Source organism: Bos javanicus, chromosome 1 (assembly GCF_032452875.1).
Source record: "Bos javanicus breed banteng chromosome 1, ARS-OSU_banteng_1.0, whole genome shotgun sequence".
Classification (NCBI taxonomy): Eukaryota; Metazoa; Chordata; class Mammalia; order Artiodactyla; family Bovidae; genus Bos; species Bos javanicus.
This window is the reverse complement of record NC_083868.1, coordinates 57,958,632-57,973,467: the sequence shown is the minus strand read 5'-3', so window position 1 is coordinate 57,973,467 and position 14,836 is coordinate 57,958,632. Positions and strand designations below refer to the sequence as shown.

The 14,836-nt window shown below is 37.1% G+C and overlaps 1 protein-coding gene across 7 annotated transcripts in view; it reads right to left on the bottom strand.

Moving 5' to 3' along the window:
* Positions 1 to 13,413, bottom strand: part of GTPBP8 (GTP binding protein 8 (putative)) — a 285,712-nt gene extending 272,299 nt beyond the window's left edge. For 3 of the 7 annotated variants that reach the window (XM_061427290.1, XM_061427298.1, XM_061427315.1), the window contains exons 1-5: positions 13,002 to 13,413; positions 10,620 to 10,718; positions 8,803 to 8,933; positions 7,703 to 7,802; positions 5,481 to 5,599 (exon numbers count right to left, since the gene is read on the bottom strand). In XM_061427290.1, the coding sequence (XP_061283274.1) occupies positions 5,481 to 5,599; positions 7,703 to 7,802; positions 8,803 to 8,933; positions 10,620 to 10,718; positions 13,002 to 13,337 (785 nt within the window). In that variant the 5' untranslated portion in view covers positions 13,338 to 13,413. Of the gene's footprint in view, positions 1 to 1,783; positions 5,282 to 5,480; positions 5,600 to 7,702; positions 7,803 to 8,802; positions 8,934 to 10,619; positions 10,719 to 13,001 lie in introns of those variants that run through there. The other 4 variants (XM_061427343.1, XM_061427307.1, XM_061427336.1 and 1 more) reach the window with 3 other exon arrangements.
* Between the last annotated feature and the right edge of the window lie 1,423 nt (positions 13,414 to 14,836).

Below are 14,836 nucleotides of genomic sequence, written 5' to 3'. Positions count from 1 at the left end.
CTCTCTTCCTCAGCACCTCTTGTAATATTTTAAATCTGGTGATCACATCATCTGATCTATTTCCTTCATGATTCTAAAAACTTCGTATCTGCTATTTTGCTTTTTATTTTCCAGACCAAGTTATTATTATTGTGGTATAACTGACATACAACATTAGTTTCAGAGATACAATGATTCAATATTTGTACATATTGCAAAATGATCACCACAATAAGTCTAGTTACACCTGCCACCATTTATAGTAAACAATTTTTTTTTTCTTGTGCTGAGGACTTTTACAAAATACTCTCTTAGCGACTTTCAAATATGCAATACAGCATTACTAACTGTGGTAACTATATTGTATATTATACCATCCCCATGGTTTATTTTATAACTGGGAGTTAGTACCTTTTGACCTTCACCCATTTTTCTTACCCCCAAGCTCTACCTCTGGCAACTACGAATCTCTTCTCACCTGAGCTTATTTTTTAATATTCCACATGTAAGTGAAATCACACATTACTTGCCTTTCTCTGACTTATGTCACTTAGCATAATGCTCTCAAGGTCCATTCATGTCTTCTCAAATGGCAAGATCTCCTTTTTGGTGGCTGAATAGTATTCCATTTGTGTATACATGATGACCCTTGAAAACTGTGGATTCAATCTGTGTCTATCCACTTACATGTGGATGTTTTACAATGGTAAATACCACAGTGGTACATCCAGTTGGTTGAATCCAGGGATTTGGAGGAAATACAGCTATGGCAGGTCAACTATAAGTTATACTTGGATTTCTGACTGGGCTAAGGGTCAGAACCCTTAACCCCTCACATTGTTCAAGGGTCAACTGTACAGTACCACATCTTCTCTGTCCATTCATCCACTGAGGGACACTTGTTTTCAAATTCTGACTATTGAAAATAATGCTGTAATGAGCATGGGGGTACACATATCTTTTCAAATTAATGTTTTCATTTTCTTCACATGTATATCCAGGAGTGTAATTCATGGATCATATGGTAGTTCTATTTTTAGTTTTTTGAGCAATCAATACTGTTTTCTTTATGGACGGCACCAATTTACATTCCTACCAACAGTACACAAGGATTCCCTTTTCTCTATATTCATGCCGAAACTTATGTCTTATCTTTTTGATAACAGCATTCTAACAGGTGTGAGGTGATACCTCAATGTGGTTTTGATTTGGATTTCCATGATGATTAGTGATGTTGAGGATGATTTCATGCACCTGTTAGCTATCTGTATGTCTTTGGAAAAATGTCTATTCAGATCCTGTGTCTATTTTTTAATCTATTTTTTTTTTTTTTACCATTGAGTTGTATGAGTTCTTTATATATTTTGGATATTAACCCCTATCAGAAATATGACTTGCAAATATCTTCTTCCTTTGATTAGGCTGACTTTTCATTTTGTTGATAATTTTCTTTGCTGTGCAGAAACTTTTAGTTTAATATAGTCCCACTTACTTTTGGAGTCAGATCCAAAAACTCACCACTTAAGAGTGATGTCAAGGAGCTTACAGCGTAATTTCTTCTAGGAATTTTATGGTTTCATGTCTTACATTCAAGTACTTTTCCATTTTGAGTTAATTTTCATGTATGGTGTAAGATAGTAGCCTAGTTTCATTCTTTTGCATGTGTTTGTCCAGTTTTTCCAGCACCATTTATTGAAGAGACTGTCCTTTCCCCATTGTATATTCTTGACTTTGAAAATTAACCACTCATATATGCATGGGTTTATTTCTGAGCTCTCTATTCTGTTCCACTGACCTATATATCTGTTTTTATGCCAATACCATACTGTTTCATTACTACAGCTTTTGTGACACAGTTTGAAATCAGGAAGTGTGATACCACCAGCTTTGTTCTTTCTTAAGATGGCTTTGGCTATCCAGGGTCACCTGTGGTTCCACATAGATTTTCAGACTATTCTGTTTCTGTGAAAAATGCCATTGGAATATCTTCTATTTTGCTTTTTATTTCCCAGACTAAAATTCTGATCTCTTTAATTTGTTCTTTTTGTGACAAAGATTAAATGACCATAATAATACAGACTTTTCATGATTAAAAAAAAATCACTGTCACCATTATTGTGTCTATTATTGATCTGTCTTACTGTATCTATCCATATCCATATCCGTTCATCCATTTGTCAGCATGGAAGTGAAAACTTGGTTTCTTGGGATACACAGACTTTTATGAAGACACTATGACTTTTATGGATGCAGGTATGGTGTATATGCGGAGAAGGCAATGGCACCCCACTCTAGTACTCTTGCCTGGAAAATCCCATGGATGGAGGAGCCTGGTAGGCTGCAGTCCATGGGGTTGCTTTGACTTCACTTTCACTTTTCACTTTCATGCATTGGAGAAGGAAATGGCAACCCACTCCAGTGTTCTTTCCTGGAGAATCCCAGGGACGGGGGAGCCTGGTGGGCTGCTGTCTATGGGGTCGCACAGAGTTGGACACGACTGAAGTGACTTAGCAGCATGGTGTATATGGGGGCTTCCCTGGTGGCTCGAGGTTAAAGCATCTGCCTCCAATGTGGGAGACCCAGGTTTGATCCCTGGGTCGGGGAGATTCCCTGGAGAAGGAAATGGTAACCAACTCCAGTATTCTTGCCTGGAGAATCCCATGGACGGAGAAGCCTGGTGGGCTACAGTCCACGGGGTCGCAAAGAGTCGGACACGACTGGGCGGCCTTTACTTACATGGTGTATATGTGTATATAAATAGGTAAAATATTCTCTGCTGTGTTGCTAATTCTCTTTGATAAAGCTGCCTCCATACTGATTCTCAATTATAACTGAAGTTACACATGTATGGTTTAAAGAAGAGATACAAGTTGGATAGTCTACACACTAACTATGGCACCATGAACTCATTTGCAACATTTTTGTCAATTCATGATTTTCTCTGTCCTAAGAATCAGTTCTCATTTGCATGAAAACCACAGAAGCAATTATATTGTGCCTACTTATATATTTCTTCCATACCAGTTATAAAAACAGATTGATCCCCCCATCAAACTTTAGGGGCCTTTCATCAGTTTTATTTCTCTAACTCAGTTGGGGTAGAGTTCAGACATGAAGGTGAGCACTTAAAACTGTTGCCACCAGGCTTAAAGGCCAAACCTTGCTGGACTACATGTCTACCTACACTTCCACCTTTCTCCTACCAAGATCATACAGGAAGAGGAGGAAATAAAACCTGTCTTATTTTATAATAAGTATTCTATAACTAGGTCGAATTCCCTTTTGGAGGATGTACTGGGGCTTGGTCAAGGAAATAAAAGCAAGGAGTATAAATAACTCTACTATCTGAATTGGGTTTTGAGAACTACAGTCTGACAACTTCCTGTATGTGGTCAGTGTGGTATCCTGAACGTTGAAGTTCTTGAAAGCTAGCACCTCCTGTATGTGTCTCAATTCGTAAGACCTTGAGAACTGTGTGGCTTCTGCAGTACCTTAGTCACTTAGTCAGTATGGTGGCACAGTGATTCAAAGGTCATGCAGCAGAAAATGTCAGCCTATCTAAAGAAGCGAACACCTCTAAAAAGTACTGAGGATCTGTTAGTTCAGGTTGTTGGCCTGACCTTGCCATTGACTGACTTTTGAGAAGGAAAGAAACTAATTTTATTATGTGGTTAATATGTGTACATCAGTCACAATATATTTTATTTAATCCTTCTAACCACATTTTTCCTCAAAAAATGAAATAAGTTGCTTTAAAAGCTATTGCCAAGAAGTAGAGGAACCATGCAAAACCATGGCTGTCTGACCCTTGAGGTCCATGCTCTTTCTATATCAGCAAATGCTTCTCTGAAACTCCCTTCACTTCTCTGACCTGTAATGTATCTGTGAAACAGAGATGCTTACTTTGTGGATCAATTAAGTGTTTAGAATGATCTAGTGACATAACCTGGAGAAGGAAATGGCAACCCACTCCAGTGTTCTTGCCTGGAGAGTCCCAGGGATGGTGGAGCCTGGTGGGCTGCTGTCTATGGGGTCGCACAGAGTCGGACACGACTGAAGTGAATTAGCAGCAGCAGCAGCAGTGATATAACCTCCCCCAAGACCATCTGTTTTCAGATGGCTCTAGTTCTTAATGTCAAGCCACAATAGAACTTGACTGAACTGAGAGTATACAGCTTAAAGCAGTATGAGACTACTGTTTGATCACTCCCTTGTTTTGAACACTATAATTCTAACACTGTAGCTCAAGACAACCTTGTCAGTTTTTCCCCAGCCTCATTATATTATTAAACTCAGCCTAAATGGCAACCCACTCTAATATTCTTGCCTGGAGAATCCTATGGACAGAGGAGCCTGGTGGGCTACAGTCCATGGGGTCGCAAAGAGTCGGTCACGACTGAGCGACCTTACTTACTTACAGTCAACTAAAACTTTTTTTATTCCCAATAAATGCAGCTGTTAGGCCACAATTTGCCCATCTTGTGTTTATTTTACCTTTTTAGCTGAAGTCTCACTTCCTTCTTATTAAACATTTAAAAGAAAGCAATTATTTTTCTGAGACAATGCTCAGGGCTCTAAGAAGAAACAGGATTTCATTCCTGCCCATAGGAGTTTCCACTGTATCTATCAGACACAGACAAATGAACAGGATAAATACTTAAATGTAAGTCAAGGGGGAAAAGCATTTTGTAGAAATGAATAAAGACAGACTTCGACTGCATATTCATACCGACAATTGTGATCTGGATCGATAGGAACTAGAATGACTGCTTAGAGGAGAGTTTCATGTAATTTCTTGTAGGAACTATCATAGTGCTTTCCACAAAGAAGTCAGAGTCAGAAAATCACACAGGAATGGCACTGTATTTCTGCTACAATACAGGTTACATACTGTATCCAAAGTGTACACTGAAAGTAAAAACTCATGTTTCATTGCTAAACCACATCTAACAAAAATTGCTGGCTCAGGAAATAACCATCCTGTCTGCTGCTGCTGCTGCTGCTAAGTCGCTTCAGTCGCGTCTGACTCTGTGTGACCCCATAGACGGCAGCCCACCAGGCTCCCCCGTCCCGGGGATTCTCCAGGCAAGAACACTGGAGTGGGTTGCCATTTCCTTCTCCAATGCATGAAAGTGAAAAGTTGCTACCAATGCTTAATTCTAGCTTATATGAAGCATTTCTTTCTTACATATGGTCCTTTAAAAACAAAATTCTTATCCTTTACAGCTTGATGTGGTCTAGGGTTGAAATAGGCTGAAGTAGAAAAATCATGAAGACACTACAGGGAAGATTCATCAAGAATCTGCAGACAGAAGAAAGAATAGAAGGGAGGAAAAAAAGTCTTGATAAAATAAAAGCCAATAAATTATGGCTAAGTGCAGAGTCTTCCAAACTCCTCTAATCTTAAAAGGATACCTCAATTTCAGAAACACTGATTTAATGCTAAAGGTTGTTAGCACATAAAGTTATATGTCAGCATATAAAGACAATTCAACTCTTACCTTACAGGGAACAACTGAGGAAAACATCCTTGTGTTTTAGTGTCAACAAATTTCTGGATCTGAAGCACCTGTTTTAAAAGATGTCCCTTGGAAGGTTTGTCAATTTTTGTTAATACCATCTGTAGGAAAACAAATATTTAAGCATTAGAAATAAAGTACAGTGGACCTTGAGCAACATGGGGTTAAACTGCAAAGGTGCACTTATATGCAGATATTTTCAACAGTAAATACCACAATATTACATGATCTGTGGTTGATTAAATCCATGGATATGGAGCTGCCAATATGGAGGAACCATCAATACAGAAGAACCTTGAATAGGAAAGGCTGGCTGAAAGTTAAACTTGGATTTGCGACTGAAAGGAGGGTTGGCGCCCCTAATTCCCATACTGTTCAAGGGTCAACTGTTATTTCTTAATATACAGTTTTATACATTTTAGTTACAAAATTTCAATAACAACTAGGTGACCTATGCAAGTTTCTTAATTTCTCTGTACTTGTTTCCTCATCTATAAAATAAAAGCAATACTTTCTAAAGGAGCTGCTGTAAAGATTAAATAAATTAATGTATGCAATATAGAAAGCATACGCTATGTGTTTGCTGTTTAACCACACAGGGCCATATATCTTGGATTCAAGACCAGTGAAAAGAACCCTGGGGCCATATTTGCCATTGCTATACACCAAATGTTTCATGTGATCACTATTTATTTTGTGGTCTAAGACACAGATATTAGGTTGATACACATAAAACTGCTGATTTATAATCATTTTTGAAATACTGAATTGTTCTACCTTGTACGTTAAATTTAAAGAAAAAATTAGAAATCAGGCTATTTGTAGGTTGTAGCCACTGTAGTTATATTCCAACTTAAATAAAGTTATACTCCAAGTAACCCTAGAATTTACTAGGGTTAACAGCAAATATAATACTTTAAATAATTTACTTACTCAAAGACAATTATATACTAGAAAAAGGTCAAGGCATGATGATTACAAAATTAATTAAAAAGTAAAAACCTTGATGTATTTTTCAGAAGTTTTCCTGGGAAATTTCTATAAAATTAAATTTCTTGACCAGTCATTTATGCTAGTTATAAAAATATATACATGATTAAAATAAAATATAATGATTATAAATCAACTGTACAGCATAAAAAATATTAATGGCAGAAGGAGTGAGAAGCAGAAAGTACAAGTCTTTCTTCATAAAGAGAAATATGCTGATACCTAATTCCTCTATCACAACTTCTTTTACAAAGAAAAAGGCTAATATTTTCTTAAAGTTAAAACTGAGGAAAAATATGATTTCACAAAATGATATCCATGATATCAAATTAGGAGTAAATTATCAAATTATCAATAAAACTGGTTGGGGAAATTTTGGGCTTTTTTTTTTTTTACTATGTAGACTATGTGTATCAACCTTTGGTTCCTCATAACTATAAATTACCTCTAATATTTCAAAGGGCATTTGCAAACCCCAAGAATTCCATAACTCCACAAATACAAACAGCTTTTTGACTGGTAACATGGTTTGATTTGCATTAAACTGCAAAACCACTACATTTTAGTGGTTTTCTGACATTTTTTGAAACCAAATTATAAGTTCCTCTCTGAGGAACTTGAAGATTGCCATTTAATCTGAAAAACATACAAAACAGAATTGGTAGGATACCAACCTACCAATCTGTATTCTATTCTAGGGTAAACAACAGAAAGAACTGGTAAGATATTCTCGTAAGAAATTTTCTTTTCCTTAAGAATATAAACATCCTACCTTTGTGTGATGGAGCCTACTAAACTTTTGTGATGTTCTTAAATTCCAAATTAGCAAATTTTTCAGTTGTAGTTTCATTTATATTCTGATAAGTACTATCTGTCAAGCTGCTGTTAAAGAGCTACTAAGGAGTTTTAGCAAATATTTATAGTTATTTAAAAAAGAAAAAACAAACAAAAAAAAAAACAAGGAAAAGCCTTTTTAATCACTACATGAATAGAAAACTTTGACTATAATTTTGAGAATTTAAAAGCTAGGAGAAGGAAAGGGAATAAAAGTACCACAGAACTTATTTAAATATTAATGGCTAATACTTGAAAAGACAGTTTAAAAGGTACTCCTTTATCTTTTGAGGAAGAGAGACCTACTCATTTATTAAAAAGACAGACACACAGGGAACTCATATTTCTGAGTGCAACCATGAGTCAAAAGAAATACTTACCACATAAGGTAATGCAAATTCTTCACACATTTCTATGGCAATATTGTCTGCTTTTTGAATTCCAACAACACTATCCACTAATAAAAATGTTCTCATCAAACTGTAGGAATGCAGAAATGAAGATTAACAGCAAAGAAAAATATACTTATTCATTTCCCCCACCCCAACCTTCACTACACTAAGAAATTGTCTTTTGAAAAATTATCAGATCAAAATTTAAAAATTTCTTTAGGCAAAAGGAATTCTCAATTTACCATGAAGTCCATCCTAGTTCCAATAGGTCTCAGTGTTGGTTACGTTCAATAGCTGGACTCATTAATATTATTTCAATAGCATATACTGAACATATGACTTTCTGCCTAGAACTGGATACAAAGATGAATGAGCCCCTTCTTCTAAGAGACTGAATTCTAGCAGGAGAATGAAACAGGGACCCAGTTAACTATAAGTTACCATAAAAGTGTCTAAGTCTTCAAATATTACTTTAAGACTAGTAGATAACAAAACCAAACACATTACATTTTGTATTTTCTTGTGTAAGTATTTTATCTTAGCTTCTATGTAAAGATACAACAAGCAAATTACTTATAAACATTTTTTAATACTTCAAAAGTTTAACATTAATTTTTCCATATATTCAGCAATGCTTGAAACATAGACCTGCTACCTGGCTACCTATGGAGACAAATAAAAGTAGTATTTATCAAGGCTGTGATGTCAGAAGTATTTTAAGAATAACCAGAATTTACTGAAGTTTATTTAAATCTGGTAAACACCACATTAACCAACAAGTTTCATTTTTAAAAACAGCCAACTAAGAGTTTGGTATAAAAAATTAATAAAGTCTGCTGCTGTACTACTTATAGTCTCAATATAGGAAAACAATTGAATTTAAGTTTAACCTAATTTACAGGAAAAAACACTAAGCAGACAGTGTATACCTTCCTCTGAAATAGTTCAGAATATTATGAGAATAAAGTACACTTTCTAGAAAAGTTATTTGATAAAACGGAAGGGTTCATCATGTGTAGAATGTTCTATTCATGAAAACATGTTTAGGGGTTAAATACAACAATTATAAGATAAAAAAAGCTTCTTACTTCTTTCGTTCTTTTAGGTAGGTTTCTACCATGTCAACGAAATCTTCAGGTGCTCTATAGCCATAACCTGGCATGTCCACCAATGTAAAGTATTTTCCAACTTTGTAAAAATTAAGTTTCTTTGTATGGCCCTGATGAAGTAAATGTAAAAATAAGTTTCTTAAAATATGTCTTTTATATATTTCATGACTCAAAATATTTTCTGTTCAATCAATAATTACTTATTAAAAGCATAAAAGTATTCTGTACATAACCCTATGCAGATGACGATACAGGAAAAAGAAACAGAAGAGAAGCGGCTGGATATAAACTTAGATGATTCTACTTCCTCCTTCCAATTCATTTTTTTTTAAGAGAATCTATATGATTTAAGAACTTCAAATTCCATATTAGAAATACACAGGCAAAATTTTCAAGTTTTCCTATTTCATTAGGTCTCTCTCAGTGAAATCATTAGTTCTCTCTCAGTGAAAAAGTTATACTGGACTAAATAGTATGGCTGCATTAGTCAATATTCTCTGATGAATAATATATTTCCACTTTAAAGAATTATCTCCACTTTATATGAATTATGGCACAAACAGGATAAATTAAATGCTTACTGTCATACAGGTTTTCATAAAAACTAGATGCAAAGTTTGATACTGTAGCTAGACTATTACTTGCCTAAAATCAATTTGCATGTTTTATTAGATGGGTTTGGTGCTTTCATTAAGCCATTTTTTAAAAAAACATGTACAACTGTAAAGTACCTGTGCAACTACAATTAATGTAAAGATGATCAAAATAGTTTATTCATGTGGTTTTCTGTCCACGGACATTTATTAATTAGAAAAGGAAAAATTATGACAAACAATTTTAAAAGTCAATTGTTCAGAACTCAGGAAGGTTTTATAAATGATGCTTAGGTTCCCAAGGCAGCTTGTGTGTCTATCTATAGGAAAATAACCTTAGAATTACAGATTAGAAATGTCAAGAATATAGTTCTTCCATTGTCTTCTCACAGCAGAAAGGAAACACCCCTACCTAGAAGTGAGAGTTGAACTACGACAGACATTTGATGAGGCAGGGCACAAGGGAGTAAGGATAGGAGGGTTAACAAATGACTACAATCATCAGCGGTAGTATCAGGGAATCAACTATGTGAAGAGACTGGGAGCAAGAAAAGATTAGTGAAGCCTCAGGGAAGGGCTCTAATGTAAGGAAATTCGGGCAGTGAGCCCTGGGTTGCTAGGAACATTTTGCCAAGGATAGATAATAAGGTGAGGGGAACTGGGGTGAGGAGAAGGTTCCTTAAATAGTGGTAGAGTCTGTATTATGGAAAAGGAAGCAGAGGAAATGAGAAAATGACAAAAATCTACCACAGCAGACGGACAGGGATATTAGGCACATAAATTTGGCCCTGGGTAAACTGGGAAGTGCCTGATTCGTGTATATATATGAGTTGGCTAGGTATAAAAGATTATAGGAGGAAAAAAAATACACTTGAAAGCTGTTTCCTTTAAAAATCAATATAAAACTAGATGAGCATTCTCATAGAAGCAAATATAGAATGACAATGAAATAACTCTTGAGAAAAGACTGGACCAAGGATAATTTCTTCAAGATACTGGCCAGGTTACTAAAATAACTTCCGTTTTCTTCAGAGAAATATGCAGGCATTAATGAAATGTCTTACATTAGCACTTGCTTGAAAGAAATCACTTTTCTAGGAACTTAGCAATTATGGTTTCTAACCTCCGCCCCTCCCCCCCATATTTATTATTCATCTTAGTCAATTCAGAGGTAGTTCAGATATGTTTTAAATTTTGACATACCGGTTTTTTGGAGACTCTAACTTCAACCTCTGGGGCAAGTGAAAACAAAGCCTTTATTAGAGAGGATTTTCCAACATTGCTTCTGCCTATAAAACACACCTTATACAAGCAAAAACAAGATAATTGAGTACTAGTTTATACGTGTGTGTATGTGTATGTATGTATATATATATATATATATGTAATCATATACTGTACTGGGTTGGCCAAAAAGTTTATTTGGGTTTTACTGTACCAGCTTACAGAAAAACACAAATGAACTTTTTGGCCAACCCACTATTAACTGTAAAAACCTGTAAATACTATTCAGTCTTGACTAACCATAAAAAAGTAGCTTATGGTTAGTCAACCTTCAAATTCTAATATACAGCTGTTATATATTAAATGATTTCAATGTGGCAGGTGCTGTTTTAAAAGCTCTTGTTATTTTCTTATTTACTCTTTACAATATCCCTATGAGACAGATAATATTATAAATTATCTCTCATAAACTGTAAAAGTTTTCTCACTTTACAGGTGAGAAAACCTGAGGCAAAGAGAGGCTCAATACCTGGCCCAAAATTATACAGCTAGAAAGTGAAGAAGCTGGAAACTGAACTCTAGACATCTATATCTGTACCTGTGCTTTTAATTACACATGCCACTCAAGAACATCTGCAACATTTATTAAGAATTCCATATTTTCAAAGCTTTTTGAAGTTAACAATTACATGCGTTTCAACAAAACTGGCTCTAAGGTCATTTCTCCACAAACTCTCAAAGTACACCATTAAAACATTATAATTATTTCTTTCTCTTGACCTTTCTTGTTCCATTTAAGCTTTTCTCCTTTAGTGTGAGTGTAGAAAGCAACAAAATATTTCTGAGACTAACCCACTCCAGTGTTCTTGCCTGGAGAATCCCAGGGATGGGGAAGCCTGGTGGGCTGTCGTCTATAGGGTCACACAGAGTCGGACATGACTGAAGTGACTTAGCAATAGCAACCATTAATACACATGGCTTGGCTTTTTAAAAGTATTGAAGAAGGTACAACCAATCAGTGCTTCTAAATGAGGGCGGTAGCGCCCCCTGGGGGTGTTTTCGAAATGTGTAAGGGCGTTTTTTATTAACATGAGGGCATTTTTGGTTATTAATATAACTGGGTGGCATTTAGTGAGCAGGAGCCAGCAATGTTATTTATTTTGCAAAACTGTGGTCAGTCCTTCAAAATAAACTGATTTGGATGCTGTATAAATTTCAAATGTCCTACCGGATTAAATCGGATAATATAGATTAAAAAAACTAAATTAAAAAGAAATTACACAAAAGTCCAGTAATTTAAAAATGGAAAAGCAATGCTGTCACAAAATCATTAAGTGATTTATGTACTCTTAAATTATTGTAGAGTTCGAGTGGAAAAGTTCCAGAGCAATGGTGCCGTTATCACAAATAACGGAGATCCGGCGTGCTGCGATTCATGGGGTCGCAAAGAATCGGACACGACTGAGCGACTGAACTTAGCCTTCTTTTAACAGACAGAACAAAATATTAAACTATAGGACATGCATAAAATGCACACTCACTGAATTCCACTGAAGCTGTTTTAGAAAATCTTACAGATTATTGCCATCTATATATGATTTTTTTTTGCACATGATAGGAAATTCAGATTGAGTGAAAATTATGTACTGATAAGGATCACTTCATTTGTAAAACTACTCTACTTTTTGTATTCTTCACTTTTTCCAGTTTGTCTCGGCATGTTTTCCCTACTTCAATTAAAAACAAAAATGATAAATGTTTTAATCGCCTTCTAAAGTCTTTCATATTCACTACCAAAATAATTGGGCTTCCCTTGTGGCTCAGCTTGTAAAGAATCTGCCTGCAATGCTGGAGACCTGGGTTCAATCCCTGGGTTGGGAAGATCCCCTGACGAAGGGAACGGCTACCCACTCCAGTATGCTGGCCTGGAGAATTCCATGGTCTGTATAGTCCATGGTGTCGCAAAGAGTCGGACACGACCGAGTGACTTTCACTCACTTACTCACCAAAAAAATTAAACCCATATCTGCTTATGTTACAATAATGATACCGCGTCCATACAAAGCTAGTAAATCTCTCTGGTTTGCTGATAATGCAGGCAGGCATGCTAAACTGCGTCAGTCGTGTCCGACTCTGTGTGACCCTGTGGGCTTCAGCCTGTCAAGCTTCTGTGTCCAGTCCAGGCATGAATACTGGAGTGGGCTGCCATGCCCTCCTAGGGGATCTTCCCGACCCACGGATCGAACCTGTGTCTTTTATGTCTACCTGCATTGGCAGGAGGGTTCTTTACCATTTGCATCTCTAGTTACAGCAAAATCACAGCCCAAGCCCTCAGTACCCGCAGGCGGCTGGGGCGCTCACCTCGGGGCGGTGAAGGTCCGGGGCGTGGTCGAGACGCACCGCCGAGGTGAGGTACTCGATGCGGTTTCGGGCGGAGGCCGTGAAGAAACTCTCCGCCCGCGCGATGTCCTCCAGGCTCGGGTGGAAGATATTCAGGTGAAGGTCTGGCCTCGAGCCCGGGACGAAATGCTCATGGAGTTCTTCCAGCGGGAAGACCAGCTTCGTCAGCTGCTTGCTCGGCAGCCGTAGAACCTCCGTGAAGGCCTGGAACGCGCTGAAAGCTCGTCTTCCACTCCCCAGTTCTGGTCCCATCGCAAACAGCCTGCCCAGGCTCTGCCGCAGCCGGTGCGCTGCCATTTTCCTCTTTTAGAAGTCACACCTTGGGACTTCATTCCCAGAGTCTGAAATGCGCGTGCGTGACCCCGCTCCCGCTAAGCCTGCTGGGAATTGTAGTTTCCAATGGCCTCTTTGGTTCCCGCAGAGATTCTTTGTGTATCAAGAGCTGGAGACAGGTGTTGACCGCAGCGGGGGAAAAAGTGGCTGGGTGCTTTTCACATTCTGGCCCTGACACCTGTGCCTTTGACTTGTATGTCGCTTTGGGGAGGTTGTTTAACTTTTTCAGAGCTGAAAAAACATATCGGCTGTGTAAGCCCTGAGGCCCAAGTGAAGAAGAAAACGTGCGAAGCCCTGATGGACTTCAGGGCGGTTTACTCTTCACACTTTCTGGTTGTTGGAAAAACACTTGAGCAGAAATGAAAAGGGCGGGTGAGAAATGTTCAAAAAGCACCTGGTTTTCAGGGTGCAGACAGTTCGTACTTCATTCCACCTTCTCTAGAGCTGCAGGAAATGTCATTAAAATTTAGAGATTTCTTACAGAGTAAAAAAAAAAACCAAAACAAAAAAAAAAAACAGTTTACACAGGTGTTCAAGAGTTGTTTCATTGAAGTTACGTAGTGCAACCCACTCCAGTGTTCTTGCCTGGAGAATCCCAGGGACAGGGGAGCCTGGTGGGCTGCCGTCTATGGGGTCGCACAGAGTCGGACAAGACTGAAGCGACTTAGCAGCAGTAGCAGCAGTGACATCTTATTTCAGAAGTTTCTTAAAGTCATTCAAACTCTTCAGTGCTGGAATGGGAGATAGAGCGACCGTGATAAAATGACTATCTGAAAGATATTTCTACCTAAAAGACGATGGGTCTTCTAAAACCTTAGCAGCAAACAGCATAGCAAGGTTAGCTCATGATCTCTTGAGCGATTCCTCAGGTTGTTCATTGACTATTCAGGGCAGTTCTTGAGTTAATGTCACACAAAAATTAGTGAACAAGATCAACAACTTTGACTTTGTTGTTTCAGGCAACAAAGTAGCCTGAAATTGCTGGCCGGCTAATTTTTCTGTTGATCTTTGCTTTAGGCTTTAAGGCTTTCCTCCATCTCCTAGACGCAGGCCTCCATAAGAAAATACTTTTTGTAAACATCCAGACGTTTTGGATATAAAAGTTACCATGTTTGTAATTTAACTCAAAATACTGTTCTAAAGCCTTAAAAATTTTTAAACAATGTATTTGAAAGTCTTTCTGTATCAATACATACTTAACATAAATGATTGTTTTTAATGGAGGCATATTATTCAATTTATTTCCTTATGTCTTATTGATCACTAATTAGGTTTTTGTTGTTACAACAGTGCTACAACGAGCCCTCATAAAGAGATATTTTTTCACACTTGTGGAAGTAGGACACATCCCTAGAAGAGGACTTGATTGGTGCATAAGTTGTGTGCATTTCTATTTTTCATATTTCTGTGGAAAAATTATCTTTTAAAGAAATTGCAATGGAAGTGAAGTAAGGTCACTCAGT